Source organism: Phycodurus eques, chromosome 8 (genome assembly GCF_024500275.1).
Source record: "Phycodurus eques isolate BA_2022a chromosome 8, UOR_Pequ_1.1, whole genome shotgun sequence".
Lineage (NCBI taxonomy): Eukaryota > Metazoa > Chordata > Actinopteri > Syngnathiformes > Syngnathidae > Phycodurus > Phycodurus eques.
Genome location: NC_084532.1, coordinates 20226566 through 20243035, shown reverse-complemented (window position 1 = coordinate 20243035; position 16470 = coordinate 20226566). Strand labels below are relative to the sequence as shown.

Genomic DNA, 16470 nt, shown 5'->3' with positions numbered 1-16470 from the left:
AAATATTACTTTATGCACTACACTACTTGATACTACTTAATTTAGTTGAGCATTTCAAGAGTTTATTCTCCTTATCCTACCTTATTCTCACCATATTACAAGTTCCTTCTTGTAAAAATGCTACTACTTGTTATATTGCAAATGTTTGTAAAAATGCAGTTGTATTCGATTCATATTGGGGTTTTTTTCCTCATAGAAATACGACTATTCTCAGAATATGAATATAATAACTGAGAATTGATATATACATTTATTAGTGCAGCATTAAAAATTCCTCCTCGTAAAGTTTCTTCAAGTTTCTTCACCTGTAAAAATAAAGGGGGCTTATGAGGTTTCATAAAACTAATACTTAATTCTTAAACTATTAACACTATAAAGGTTTCTTATTGACTACACATATTGTCTCTCATAAAAATATTTTTTTCTCACTTTTTTTGCCCAAATTATGTCCCTTAAAAAGTAGTTTTCTCCATAAAAATGCTAATTTATGTTCATATTGCCACAAGTTTATTCTCAAACGATTAGTTTCTTGTCTTGTAAAAATAAAAATTTCTATCTGATAACCTTATAAGTAATGAGGTATAGGATTTCAAGGGAAGACGTCAGTCACTCAAGAGGTTAAGTTTGCCCACGACAGCAGTGCTAATTTGCATACAGTAAAACAATTGATATTTCAGAAAATCCTCACAGAAATTGATTCAGAACTCTTGACTCCCACGGGTTCTTTCTTGGAAGCGCTGTCCCTTGAGGTGAATTGGGGCGGTCATTCATTCAGAAACCTCTTTTTCCACTCTGGTCCACTAACAAAAATTCAATGTGGACCGAGGCTACATTCCCCCCACATTAAATCATACTTCATAGCATATTCCAATAGTTATAGATAAAATGGGGTCAAAATTCACCCAGAGATTTTCAGAGATATGAGATTGTTTTTGGAATATTTTTTTGTATTATTGAAATAAACACTGGGAAACACCAAAAGTTGTATATGTATATTTATTTCTTGCATTGAGCAGATTCCCTGAATGCAGTATACAAGTTATTCTGACTAACACGGCAGCTCCTGTCACATGTACACTAAGCAGGAGTCATTATTATTAAAAGTGTATAATTTATTTGGAACAAGGTGTTCCAAAATAATAAATAAATCCATGGATAAAAAGCAACAGACTGCTTCACCAAGTCAAAAGACAAATATGTGTTTTGATCTTTTTTGTAGGTAGTATCGTGCTCTTGTCATTTCCATTACAAAAATTCTACTTAAATGCAATCAATTACATCTGAAATAATGGCCAGATAATAGTTGACAGATATACTGTGTTTGAATGTAACGAGAGTTACCATGCTAATTTACATTGCTGCATCTTATATGGATGCAATTTGGTGTTGCTACACACTCACCATTTTTTTGAAATTATACAAGAATTGACAGGTAATTTCGCCCAATAGGGCTTTGTTATGCCATCAATAGCCTGTCACTATAAGCTACATCAAGAGTTGTCTATTTAGTTTATTGTAAGAAAGAGGAGAAATTGCATCTTCTGTAACGGGCGTGATGCAGAGATTTTACAGGATCTCTGTGTGAACGAGGCTAAAGAATCACTTTACATGTGGTGTGAACGTTTGACTTTGTGTCAGAGGCAGCAGGCCATGAGATGAGCGGGCAGGTTTAGAAATTCAAATGCGAGGAAAGTGTGTAACTCCAAATGTCCTCGCGATGCCCTCTGCGCCTCCTCTGGCGTCGGAACCGGAGCGAGGCATTCCCAAGGGTGACACGATGTTCCGTTGATCCCGTGGCATTTTGAGGTGAAATAATAATAAATGCAGCTTCAGTTTCAAGGACGAGGAAGAGAGTTTGGTCAAAAGAACGAAATGTGCGTGACTACATAGACTTCAACATTAGATGACCATTTTTGGAGCTTTCTTTTATTAACTGGATGTGATTAATGGGGACAGCTTGCTTCTGTGTGGTTAGTGATTGCTTTTGTACACGTAGCCATCTGCACGGCAGGTCTCAGGTGATTTCCACCGCAGGGGCCCGTCCTCCCTCGCCGCCTCGCTCCTCCAGGTTAGCCAAGGTCTCATTCATCATAGCTTTGAGGCAGGTCTCACACAAAGATCATGGACGCTCACATTATAATGAAAAGGGGCACAGTACAATGTAAAATTATGACCTCCTTTAGTACCTGGCCTTCCATTCGTCACACCAAAGGTAGCCTCCATTACATTCGCCCTCACCCTTTCACATCAAGCTTCCCCTTTACCTTTTTCCAGATGTGCTAGGGCATAAAGATAAAGAGGAACTTGATGGACAGACCACCCCCCCCACCCCCGGAACAATCCTGCTCAAGCGTTGATGTATGAGATAACTGCTGTGGCAGAGACTAATGGGCCTTTCCCCACACCGTGGCACTTTTTTCAAACTATTTTCTTGATAAAAGTGTGATTTTGTCATTCATCTTGCCGCAATCAACTAGAACCATCAAAGTGAGTTGCTTAGTGACTCGCTGAATGTGGCTGTGATAGACCTTAATCCATGTAAACCCCCGTCACCTTAATTCTGTAATATCTTTGCCTTCCTTAATGCCAGTTATATTATTCTCTAGGCTGCCATGTTAAGCTTATTTGATCGTGAAAGAAAGACTATGAACTACTCTCTTCCTTAAAATCAATCTTTATACTGTATATAATGTACAACGGGACCGCTAATCTCTTCAGTGATTGGTATCTTCCATTTTTCCCATAGGAAAAAATGTAAAGTGAATTCATCGTTAACCTGTACAGTCAAAACTATAACATTTCTAACTGCCATACTAGTGGAAACAGTAGTTAAACCATGTATAATAAAAGTAAAAGAGGAAAAACTACTCACTCAGAATGACAGATATGTAATGGAGAGTAGACAAGAAAGCGCTGTAGTAAGTTCCATTTATGACGCTTCATTTATGGTTCTACAGTTATCAAAACCCTCTGCTGTCTATTGTGCACTTCTTTAGTGGCATTGCAAAAAAAAAAAAAATACAAAGCAGAACACACTTCATCAATACAGAATATCCTCACTGAGTAAGAATTTCAGGGGGGTGGAACAGCCTGGGAAAAATAAAGAAACACAAAACTTCAGATACATTTTATGGTGTGAGGCTATAGTCTCCAGAAAATTAAACAAAAATAAAGTAAAACCATGTGAAGATGCCTAATGTCGATTAGGCATCTTAAAGTTTATTATTAGCTTTAAATTCGGTCCATTTCTTGTTCTATGGTCAATATAAAAACTTAGGGTTTTTTTTTTTTTTTGTTTTGTTTTTTTTGACATAACATTATGGGAATTTGAATTGCGAAAATGTGTGGATAATTGGCGGCCATTATAATTGCATTGCAATTTATAACCCAATAAATTATTCAAAAGGTGGGGATAATCTGACAATAAGGTTTTTTGGAACTTTGGATAATGAGCCACATGCTGCTTCACCGGGACATGATTTTCTGAACACATGTTGCAGCCTGCTGTGGTAAATTGTCATTATGGCTTCAGACCAACAATGGCCTACTCTGTGTTGGAAGCTTTTATCACACCAGTGAGCAAGCTGGTGGTAGAAAACAACTAAAGTCATAAATAACTTGAGTCAATGACACAATAAACAGACAACAAGGGTTCAGGGGTGTTGGCAGTGACCCTAAACTTCATTTAGTGGTCTAATATCTAAATGATAAAAGTGCTCTTGTAAAATCATTTGTTGTTGAGGTAGTTGCCTAGCGATGACTGTTGCGTCTGATCCTGCCATGATCACCATGATGGCTCAGTCTTATGATTTCTGTGTCTTTTGTTTTTGCAGCTCAGGAGCCCCATCCAATACCTCAACCTCCAGATCAGCCATGACACCAAACAGTGAGCGTCTTTTCCAGATCTTGGCTGACTAATCTGAGCAAAGTGGTTCCATGAAGGTTTACCACAAATTGTTCTGTAGTACTGGTCAACCTTTAATTGAATATGACATCATTCATTTTAGAGTGCAGATTTTCGCCATCATAAAACCTTTGTTAACGTTACAGCAATGTTTTAAGTAATGTTTATTTTACAGTATATCAATATAAATATACTGTTTGACTATTTGCTATTTTTTATTTTTGTAAATCATACAAATAAAATAAAATAATTTAACCAGTTTGGTCAGACTTAGTATTCAGACCTATGGACTTTTTCCAAAATGTGAAAAATATAGCGACTTTTTTTTGTAATTTGAGAACTCCCTCCCAGCTACAGTCAAAGCAGAAAATGTTCCATTTGTGCATACAGTTGCACATTTTCAGAAATAGGCAGCCCACAATTTACTTGGCAAAGTAATTTCACACTTGATGGGTGGTCAGGCAGTTCAGAGACCCAACTTTTTGTATCCAAACATTAAAAAGTCAATTTTACCAAACATGTCCGCTTTAGTAATTTTAATCGTTGCTTAGGTAATACATTAATAACAGATTTGATCCTAAAAAGTAATTCAAACAAACCTCATAATATCCATCCATCCATCCATCCATTTTCTGAGCCGCTTCTCCTCACTATGGTCGCGGGCGTGCTGGAGCCTATCCCAGCTATCGTTGGGCAGGAGGCGGGGTACACCATGAACTGGTTGCCAGCCAATCGCAGGGCACATACAAACAAACACCCATTCGCGCTCACAGTCACACCTACGGGCAATTTAGAGTCTCCAATTAATGCATGTTTTTGGGATGTGGGAGGAAACCGGAGTGCTCGGAGAAAACCCACGCAGGCACGGTGAGAACATGCAAACTCCACACAGGCGGGGCCGGGGATTGAACCCCGGTCCTCAGAACTGTGAGGCTGACGCTCTAACCCGTCTTGCAACGTGCCGCCACCCCACAATATTTCAGTCTATTTTTTCTTCTTTCAATAAGTATCTGACAAAAACTTTCCTTGTAGCACTGGGTATACTATATACTGTACTTAACCACCGTATACTGTATTATGCTGTACAATATAGAATTGCTAACAATCTCCTAGGAGGTTTCATTATGAGGCATGATAAGATGTGGTAAAGTTGCAGATAGAACTGCATGCATAAGTGTGACACATGTTAATAAACGTGTGTATTTGGTTGTCTCTTCTCAGGAGCCCAGACACAGTGAAGCAGAAAAACGCGTTCCCGCCAAACTTCATCCACTCGCTAGACTCCACACACATGATGTTGACAGCACTTCACTGCCACAGGTAGGTCATTAAAAAAATTTGATTAATTAAAAGCTTTTTAATTAATAACACATTTTTAGCAAATTGACAATTGTGGCACAAGAAGCTATGTTGTGGCACAAGAAGCTATGTTTTTCATTTCAGAAACATTCAGGGTTCACGTGAACTAGTCATTGCTGTTCCACTTAAGTCCTGTAGCTGTCATTCCTTTTCTCCAGTTTTTATTATAGCCACAGGTTGTTTTGTAAACATACGCTAAAACTGGCCATACCTTATGTTTCAGACTAGTGTTGCTTGGAAAGCAGTCTGTGTATTTCCTTAATTGGGTTACCTGTGAATGAATGTAACAAAAAATCTGACTACTTTGTAATTTTTAACCTTGTCTATGGTTTCTTTTCTCATTTCCATCTGGCCTCCCCCAAGCTTCGGTTTGACATTCGTCTCAGTTCATGACTGTTTCTGGACACACGCCCTTACGGTGGACACCATGAATAAGGTATTCACTTTCACCACTTTGCACTGCATTTGCCCTCCCAAATGTCTGAATCCTCCCACCATCCCTCGAACACACTGGCCTTCGATCCTCTTGTCTGATCTGATAGCGGCCGGGTGTAGAATTCCCCTCTTGATGCTGCAGGTTTCGCGTGTCAGTCAGTTTCTCCCGTCTTTACTTTCAGCATTTTGTTCTCAAATGGAGCTGAAGGATGTGTGTTTTGAACACACGGACAAGCTGTTTCTACTCCTCTCTAGCCGATCCTTGTTAAAAATAGCACTGAACCAAATGGGATACTGTATCTGATATTCCAGCAGTTGTAGCTTCAGAGCAGCGAAGCAGTTTATGTCCTCATGCCATCTTGACCGAATCAACCAAGCGGTCCTCTCCTGAGTACAATTATCCTCTTGCATAATCCCCTGTCTCTTGATGCGCTGGGGTCCACCCACCTAATTACACTGGTAATTGAACTCGGCGCCAGCGGAAGAAGTATTTAACATATTAGTCAACGCTCAAGCAGGTGAAGCAGAAACAGGCAGTTTTCTGAACAAACCAATATCACTCATCCACAACAAATACTGTATGTCAGATAATACGCTCACACTCAAAATTGTATTATATATGGGGGGGGAAAAGGTTTGAACAGTCCCTAAGTAAAATTGACCCAGGAACGTTGTTGCTGTTCCTGAGAAACGAACATAACATAAGTCTAAGTAGTGAGCACTTCTCTGCCAAAATAATCCATCCAATTGGTGTTCCTCAACTGGTGTTTGTTGTCCATAATAACAGAACCTGCCTACACCATAACCCCACAGTCACCATAGGCCACTCGATCCACATTAACATCAAAACCACTCACCTACACAACGCCACACACGCTGTTTGCATCTTCCCTGTACAGTGAAAACCGGGGATTAATCCATGTATAGAACACCTCTCGGACGTGCCAGACACCATCGAATGTGAGAATTTGCCCACTCAAGTCTGTTATGACGACGAACTTCAGTCAGGTCAAGACCACGATGAGGACGAGGAGCGTGCAGATGAGCCGCTGTGAGAGTTTGAGCAGAATATCTTTGGGTAAGCAAACCCATGGTTGTAGTAGCTTGGCGGTGAAGACGCTGGATGTGGAGGTCCTGGGCTGGTGTGTTTGCACCTAGTCTGTAGTTGTGAGGCTCGTTGGATGTACAGTAGTGCAAATGTATCTGAAATGCTTTTTGAGATGGCTTATAGTAGAAAAATGAACATTCAATTTGTGGGCAAAAGCTCTGGTAGACATTCCTGCTGTCAGAATGCCAATTGCACATTCGCTCAAAACTGTGGCTTTGTCCTGTTTGCTAAAACTGCACATTTTAGAGTGGCCCTTTATTGTGGGCAGCCTAAGGCACACCTTACATCAACTTATTTATAGAAAACTTGTACTGTCTAATCAACATCTTTATGTGCCACACCAGGTGGAGAGATTATCTCTGCAAAGTACAAGTGCTCACTAACATGAATTTGTGAACAATATCTGAGTAAAATTGGAAATGGATGGAAAAAGTCTTAAAGCTGAAAAAAATAAGAGCAAACCCAAGTGTGTTACGTTTATATTTTTTAGTGTACAGTAGATACAGTACATTTTTGCTGCTTCTCTAGCCGACAAATTTGAGTATCAGTTTTTTCATCAATACATATCGACAAAGTGACCAAAGCTAATAATGTGGACATATACAAGACGTACTGTATGTACTTGGTTTATTGATTCCTGCAATACTGATAAAACAAATGATGGTATCGCGCTCAAACACCTTCCTGTTCCCTCTCCGTTACGCGTGTCAGCTGTGAGTAGTTTTACTTTATTTAAGTTTCTTTTATTTTCATCATACTGTGGTTTACTTCTTTTTGCTCTTCTGTGACAGTTAAGAATGCTAGAAAAATATGACTTAAAACATTTCCTGTACAGTTGTCGTTCATCTGCACCCCTTTTGGTAGGTCATCCGGGAGCAGTTTGTGGCACTGCACAATCAGCCCATCCTCCAAGAGCTGTCTGACTTCCTGCTCCACAAGTACTGCTCCAGGCTCACGTAAGTGCCACACCCCACTAGCAGCAAGGTGTTTAGACATAATCAACTAAAAGAATACATCTTGGCAGATAAATAATCATAGGTTCCTGGTAGTGTTTTACTTTAATTGAAACTTAAGGAGTGGTATTTAAAAATGTATATTATCCCAGTTGTAGTTTGCAGTGGTGTAAAATAGCACTGCGCCATCCTGAGAGGATTTTGCCCATTTCATGTATACTCGCGAAATAAGGTAAGGTAATACTGTGTATTATATCTACTGCATTAGCTTGACAGATTGTTTTCCTCCCTGCCTTTTCTTCGATGTTTGATTTTCTGGCCCAAGGCAGGTTTCTGCTCATCTCCTAGTTTTTTCCCTGAGATAATTGGACATCGTATCCTTTACACAATTGCCTGCTACCTCGCTTGTGAAGACCCAAACTCCACAAAGGGATGTTTTTCATGGATAAGTAGACTTTTAAAAGGCAATTTTTTTTGTCGCAATCTGTATCCAAAATGATTGTTTGCAGCCCATTGTGAAGTGTTCTTTGTGAGCAGTCCCTATGTTTCCCTGTTTCCCTTTTTTTTTCTCGCTCTTGTTCCACGACACCATTAGATTGGATTGTTCTGGCTGAGTACAGAAAGATCCCATTGAGATCCAAGTCTGGAACTCACTGGACTGACTTAAATGAGTTTTATTGTGGCTTAGCTATGATGTTTTTTTTTTTTTTTTTAATGCAGTTTTCCCAGCCATTAACTTTTTATTCTTCCCCTTCCTTGGCAGGGCTGACAGCAAAAACAAAAAGTATCTGGAGGACCGGCGGCTCATGCTGTTGCTGGCCAAAGTGCCACAGACAGGTCAGTTAGCATGCAGTTGTTTCTAAACCTCTGGCCCACCGCAAAGGGCAGCTGCTGATCCCAGACATTGAACATGCTGTGTGGTGTTTGTCCTAATTGGCTGGAAGAGCATCCGCATAGCCTGAAGCGCTGGAGCGAACCGCTTCGCTGGAATTCACTGAACATCCATTTTCTGCTTCACTCATGAGTGACGTGTGCTTTTAATGGCTTTGGGTTGTTTAAAGTCGTCATTGATTATTTGTTTTATTTATTTTAATATCTTTGAGCTTGGTTAGGCTCCAGCACGCCCGCGGCCCTAGTGAGGAGAAGTGGTACCGAAAATGGATGGATGAATTACTGCTTTGTTATAAAAGAAACTAACCCAGCTAACCTTATCTCAAACCTGAATCTAAATTTAATGTAATCAGAACTAACCCTAAAATTCACCCACACTAACCGTAAGATGAAAGCTCAAGTGATTGAGAGATCAAATAGTTTTACCCCTACCATTTATATTTATATTTACAACACACTAAAATGTATCAAAAACACATTAAAAAATAATTGTTGGCATCTTTTCTCATTATCTCACTCACAGTCCCTCAAAATAAGAGGCCCAGTGTGTTTGCTTCAAGCTGTTTTTCACTACCAGTTGACGTTTACTGTAAAAGTGACACATAAAACAAAAAAAAGAATTAAGCACTCTATATGCAGCCACTAAAATGTTCAACGAAATTATGTCATCTGATCTAGCGATAGTCTGCTAGTTTGTGAAACTTCATAGACAGGCGCACGCAAATTAGCATAGGTAATTATAAACCTTTCAAGAGCTGATACTCACAGCAACACATACAAATAGAGCATACAATACCCACAGACACATATTCTCTCTGCTCGGTGGAAACGACTATTACTGGAGGTAAATTGGGGACCTTATCTGTCTCTCCTTCTTGCTCTCAACTCATTCACTGCCATGGACTTTTATATTCTTCAACTGGAATCCAACAGTTTACAGCCACCAACGTATAGATTCGCCAAGTACGTTTTTCACTGGCTAGGCCACCTTGCTTGCACATGCCTTTTCAGGTCTGCCCATCAATTTTCAGTAGGATTGAGAACAGGGCTTTGTGATGGCCACTCCAAAACACTGACTCTGTTATCCTTAAGCCACATTGTGACCAGTTTGGCAGTATGCTTTGGTTCTTAGGTCCATTTGGAAGACCCATTTGCTCTTCCAGTAGAGCTCAGTACTGCCTGGCATGTTGTGACAAAACATGGTACTACAGTGAAGGGACACTACTCTAAATTCGGACTTGCCTGTATACTGCTGGAGCCTATCTCAGCTATCTTCGGGCGAGAGGCGGGGTACACCCTGAACCGGTCGCCAGCCAATCGCAGGGCACATAGAAACAAACAACCATCCGCACTCACGTTCACACCTACGGGGAATTTAGACTCTCCAATCAACCTACCACGCCTGTTTTTGGGATGTGGGAGGAAACCGAAGTGCCCGGAGAAAACCCACGCAGGCACAGAGAGAACATGCAAACTCCACAGAGGCGGGGCCGGGATTTGAACCCCGGTCATCAGAACTGTGAGGCAGATGTGCCAACCAGTCACCCACCTCAATTCATTTCCCACAATTTTTTGTAGATACACACAGTAATGCAATATTCTTGGTTTTTCAATTTCTGTGACAGTCCATCTCAGCAGCAAACTAGTTGGTCCCTGAATCAATTGCCAACAGTTATTGAAATCCATTTGACCTTCGGGCTTGGAGACGTAGCCATTACACAAGACAAAACTGCTCGCTGCAAACATTAGATCGAACACCTCTCCACATCAGCGACAAACTTCTTTGAAAAATAGATGAATGGATTTATCATACCCATCCCCGGTGCATGACTCCACGTATGTCTTTGCCTCCTCCCGAGTGATGGTTGCCATGCAGACGGCACACAGACAGTCAGGTTGCTGGAGGTCCTCTTACACAACCCCAACCAACCCCCCCCCCCCCCCCCCCCCCCCCCACTGCCCCCCTCTTCCTTTTCCATCTCATCTGCACGCTAACTACCGTCTGCTGAGCACCGACAGCTGGCTGCTGTAAAGTGATTGCTGTTAATTGTGTTCCTCCGCTACATAATCAGCTTACGTGGCCCAGTCAGGTGTATTTAATACCGCAACTCAATGGATCCTTTTAATCTTCACTGGGACGGCTACTGAATTTATTATTGTTCTTGTTTGGCCGCGCATAACCCGAGAGAGGGAGGTCGTCCGGATCCTCAATGGGACCAAATGTCATCCTGGACACAAATATGCACTTTCATGATGAGCAAAGTGGGCTTTGATACTTAAAACACCAATACCCAAGCTTTTTTTGGTTGTTGTTGTTGTCAAAACTACATTTGGCGGGAAATTAAAGATTTATAAAACAAGTTATAAATAACTTTTAATGAAGTTATAAGTAAATATATTGCAAAGTGTGCATAATACTGTACATAGAAATTGTTTGATTGATTGTTGTTTCTGCTTTCCTATTGCAGCGTACTCTTTTGATATCAAGTAAAAGTGGTGATTTTGAATACATTATTCATGTATTTTCCTTTATCACAAATATGAATGTCTTGACAATGTATTTGAAATTGTGTGAAAAGTATAATTTTCCATATTCCATCATTAAATTTACATTTTATTCTTTTATTATGACTGTAATTTTAAAAAAGTCATAAGAAACATCTTATATCAAAGAATATGACCAAAACATTTACATTTTCAGTTTTCACAAAAGTAGTTGATAATTTTTTTGGGGGAAAAAAAAGTAGTTAAAAACATGGCAATTTTAAAATTCGCTGAAACTTCTTTTTCCTTGTTAAATGTCCACTTGTAATGATTTGATGGTTGCACATATATATGACACAAAAACTCCATCCGTCCCTCTCGTTCTTCTCCAGGAACCTTCGATCTCAGCCAGGTGAAAAAATCCATCTACTTCTTCAGCTGAGCGCCACCATGGAGTCTTCACGGCGCATCTTGATTCCAGACCACGCCCCGCCCGCTTTTTCCTGCCTCTCGGATGTTTGGCATCCTGGAAGCTGAGCCTGATTGAATGGGCTCTTGTGCGTTAAAGGCCAGGACGCCGAGAAAGACTTGAATCAAGGAAACGCGGCGTTTTCATAACAAAACGATTGCATCAGAGGACGAGAGCTGCACTTGTGCTCATCGAGTAGCAGTGATTGGCGGTGTGCGTTTCTGGTGGGCGGGCAGGTGTGTGAAGACCCCCCCCCCCCCCCCCGCCAAGTGTTAACCTACCATCATCTTCATCCATCAATCAGAACACGAGAGCGTTTGAGGTGGTCCACTCTGCCATTCTAAAAATAAAAAAAACCTGAGAGGAGCTGTTATTACACAAAACTCATAAATAATAAACATTTTCACCGCACTGGGAAGAAAAAAATTAATTACATTATGAGAGTAAAGTTGCATATTTTCAATTAAAAAAACTTTTTTTTTTCTTTAGAAAAAGGACACTTTTCAAGGGAATTAAAAAAACAAAATTATTTACTACAATAAAAGTATTTTAATGACTGGGAGTTTTCAAATTCAGTTAAAACAAATTAGTTTTATTTTTTATTTAATCCTGTGATATTTTGACTTTTTTTTCTTGAAAAAAGATTGAATTCTCCTTAAAAACTGCAAAAATGTTATGACTGGTACAAATCTCAGAGCATTTTCTTGTTATTGTATGACTAAAGAAAAAAAATGTCAAAGTTTTTATTTTTTTAAAGTGGGTATACTATGAGACAAAAAGTATTTTTTTTTACATGCAAATCACAAAAAAACAGAAAAACAAGGTTTTGAATTTTAACCTCGTAATATTAAAACAAAAAAGTAAATTGTATGACAGGACTGTTTCTTGGAAAATACTTTTTTTTGAGAGAGAGAGTGAGAAAAGGTTTGACACTTAAATTTACTTTAAATTACAATCTCATTAAATTTGAACTTTTATCATGTCATATTCTGACCATTGAAGAAAAAAATCCCCCCACCCAAAAAAAAAAACTTTTTCCCTTGTCAAGTTACAACTTTATTCCCTTAACATTTTACTCTCATAAAAATACCAGTAGTAGTAGTATCTTTTTTTTTTTCTCCCCCTCTCAGTGCAGCTGTAGTACTCCTTTGTACTAGGAGGATGTGACAGTTGTCCCAAAACACAAAAGTGTTGTTTCAAGTAAAAGTATACTTGCATGTCCTATCAAGCTGTCCAAGATCTTAAAAGGCCTGCCTCCTCTTTTAAGAGTCACCACAAAAGCATCCGCTGCTCACATCTTTGTTCTTTTTTGAAAAAAATTGTATTACCTGGAATATTTCAGCACAGGGCATTTAAAAATAGCACAAGTGCTTTCAGATGCCGTGTGCAATGCATTTTTAAGACCAACGTGGCCGAACAACTGAGCTGTTTGCACCTGGGGACACCACTCGTACTGTATTTCAGAATCAGAATCATCTTTATTTGCCAAGTATGTCCAAAAACACACACAAGGAATTTCTCTCCGGTAGTTGGAGCTGCTCTAGTACGACGAGATGACAATTGACAAAACACAGTTCATCATGTCTGCTTACCTCCTATTTATACTTCAAATCATCTTTTACAAAATGTGATGATTTCTAGTTTGTGACGGGGATTGACGGTTCTGTGGCAGCAAATGTCATAATCCTAAACTGAAAGTCACTGGTTTTATGTGTGTGTGTAAGCGCTTACATTAAATGAAGAATGTATTATTTTTGGAACTGTGCCTCTGGTTTATTTCTTTAGGCAATTACACAAGGGCAGAGAACAGTTAAGGCAAAATATGGTGTTAGCTGTCATTTTAGTGTAGCAATTTAAAAAAAAATAATAATAAAAAAACTTGTATTATTTAAATAAGGTATATTAAAAGTACTTTCAAACATTTCCGTCCATCCATGTTAATTTTACATAGATTAAAAACACAAAATAGGGGCAGTCAGAAGCTATAAAACATGAACATGGGTATTATTTTTATATTATTCAATGACAGAATATTATAGTAGTAGTAAAAAAATGGCAATTGTCTTAAAGTATTAAAGTAAAATGTATAAAATATTTGGTCAAATTAAATTTTAAATTAGGGAATTGTTTAAATCTTAATAAAAGAGAAAAACTAAGATATACCTTTTTCTTAAAATGTTCTTGAGTAGAGCAATTTTATTTTATTTTTATAAAGTCTTAAATTACAATAAATTGTAAATTCTCAAGAGTAAAATTGTAACATTTCACAAAATCCTGTTTTTTACAAGAATAAAGTCATAACATATGACAGTAATTTTTGGGAGAATAATAGAGAGTAAGAGAATAATATCCTTATTTTCCAAGAAAACTGTTTTAAATTTTACGATAATAAAGACATCTAAAAAATTAAGTCATAATTTTACAAGCATAAATGTAAAGATGTCATTTTACAAGAAGTTACCATTTTTAAGAGAATTGACTCATGTTGTGGCATGAATAAAATGTAATTTTATGAGGGAAAGTTCTTAAAATTATGTGAACATTTGTTGAAGTTTTTTTGCTCAAAAAAGGTTTAGTTTGAAGAGTTTGGTTTGGAAGAACCCTTTGAAATGAACTACAATGGATTTTCAGGTACAACATCTGTGACCTTAATACAGTTTTAACTTTACTATAAAACAAATTCTAACTATAAATATATGTGTATGTATTATCAGATTAAAGCTAATAAAATTATGATTATAAATGTTTATTTTGGACATACTTGGCAAATAAAGATGATTCTGATTCTGATATTTTTTTTTTATTAGAATAGTCAGAGAAAAAATTAATTAATTAGCATAGTCATATGACAAAAACATGATGTAAATCTTAGAAACATATGTTATATGTACAAATGTAATAGAGGTTAAACACTAATTCAATGATTTTGGGGGTGAAAAAAGACATGCTTTTGGAAAACGTCATATTTTCCAAGAAAAGAAAAATGTATTTGTCAAGAAAAAAAACAGATTCTTGTATTCACCATCACATTCCTTTATTGCATTAAAAAGTTTTGCAAAAAATGAGCCACATGACATTTTTTGTGCTTTTCCGACATGCATAATCGAGTTCTGGGAACAGGAAGCATTGGAAATCACAATAACTGTACTCAACTCTATTTTATTCTTATTCTATTGCACTGACATATGGAATATAAGGGACAATGCATTTATATTGTACAGCCACACACACAAAGAATATATTATGTGGAGACTACAGTATAATGCTAGGCACGATGTAGGTATGCACAATTCATTATGGGATTGCACAGTAGATAAATGCAAAAAAATATACAATAATCAAATAAAGTATCGAGAAAAAACTCTGATTTCCAATTTACAGCAATAGGAAACTTCTTTTTATGTAAGACACTGCCTCACTGCCATTGGTCGAACATTTGCATATTGTTGTTCTATTGCTGCTGTGGAAAAGCAAAGAGAAATGTGAGCTTGAAATGAGCAAGTCAGCAAAAAAATTACAGCAAAACCGTAATTTTGTTAAATCAGGTCATTAAACTTGGAATGTTTTCCCAAAATAATTTTAAGAGTGGGGGGGGGGGGGGGGGGGATTTTCATTATGATGTAATTTTAGGACAACAAAGCGGTGATACAGAATTATGAGGAAAAGTTGTAATTTTAGGAAAAACAAAGTAAAAATATTCAGAAAAATATTTGTGAGACTAATGTAATATTACAAAAAACGGATGTAATTTTTTTTTTAAAAATGTATCATTTTAAGCTGAGAGGAAAAATTTGCATGGTGTCCATTTTAGTGTTACTGCCTTTACTTAGCATTTCACAAGATGACAAAATGTGCTGTCATAAACCTTTCATATTTGCAATTATTTCTCCATCTGCAATGTATTAAAACAAAAAAATGGGTTAGCTAATCTTTATATTATTTGGTTTTATATCACAATTGAGCCACTATGAACTCGAGTAGGCTTACTCCATTTTTATCATTTTTCAGGAGAGTTTTTTCAAGTTTTATGGCTTTAATCAAATCTAGTGGATTTCTCACTTGATGATTTATATGGCAATGATTACTTCTTCTGGATTGTTTTTTTTTTTTTTTTTTTTTTACAGAAATTGCGGTCGTCCTCAGATTTTGATTCCAAACATCCGTCAAGTCTATCAATATTTTATGAAAGACGATAAAAAACATTCACTTGTATTTACATGCAGAAGCACTGGCAACCAAAAGCACGACTACCGTAAATTTGAAGCCTGCTTTCATGGGCGTGGCCAGCTTGGAAATGGAAGTTGGCCCAGTGTTGTGCTGATGAATCAAGAAAAGTGCTGAGTGGACCAGCATTTATCTGAACAACATGCCTTATCTCTATTCATTTCTGTACATGGAGTGAGCCCACTCTAGGTGTCAGTGGCTCAATTGTTCTTTCATTTATTTGGATACATTTGGTTTTCACTATCAATTTAACTCAAGCCACCCTCTTTTCCTATTGCACCACACCACATTTTGGTATTGTATCCTCGATACATCCATTTTCGAGACTGCTTTTCCTCATTTGGTTTGCTGGTGAGCTGGAGCCTATCCCGGCTGACTTTGAGCGATAGTCGGAGTACACTCAACCAACCGCATGGCGAATATATACAAACAAGAGGTAGCACTCACATTCACAACTATGGACAATTTAGAACCTTCTTTAATGCTACTTAAGATGATGTAGTCTGACAAAACGGCGGACACAACGTTAAATTATGGATAATTTGAAGTGCCCAGAAATCAGTTCCGCTGGGTATAATTTGGGCATAAACAAAAACACAACTGACCTGAAAAGTGAACAAAATGAAAGCGTCATCATCGTCAT

At 37.9% G+C, this 16470-nt stretch overlaps 1 protein-coding gene across 2 annotated transcripts in view; it reads left to right on the top strand.

The window, feature by feature from the left end:
* The window catches only part of polrmt (polymerase (RNA) mitochondrial (DNA directed)), a 45290-nt gene extending 30697 nt beyond the window's left edge, over positions 1-14593 (top strand). For both annotated transcript variants that reach the window (XM_061683973.1, XM_061683972.1), the window contains 6 exons: positions 3834-3886; positions 5126-5224; positions 5627-5699; positions 7671-7762; positions 8523-8596; positions 11527-14593. In XM_061683973.1, the coding sequence (XP_061539957.1) occupies positions 3834-3886; positions 5126-5224; positions 5627-5699; positions 7671-7762; positions 8523-8596; positions 11527-11576 (441 nt within the window). In that variant the 3' untranslated portion in view covers positions 11577-14593. The remainder of the gene's footprint in view (positions 1-3833; positions 3887-5125; positions 5225-5626; positions 5700-7670; positions 7763-8522; positions 8597-11526) is intronic.
* Positions 14594-16470: the final 1877 nt, after the last annotated feature.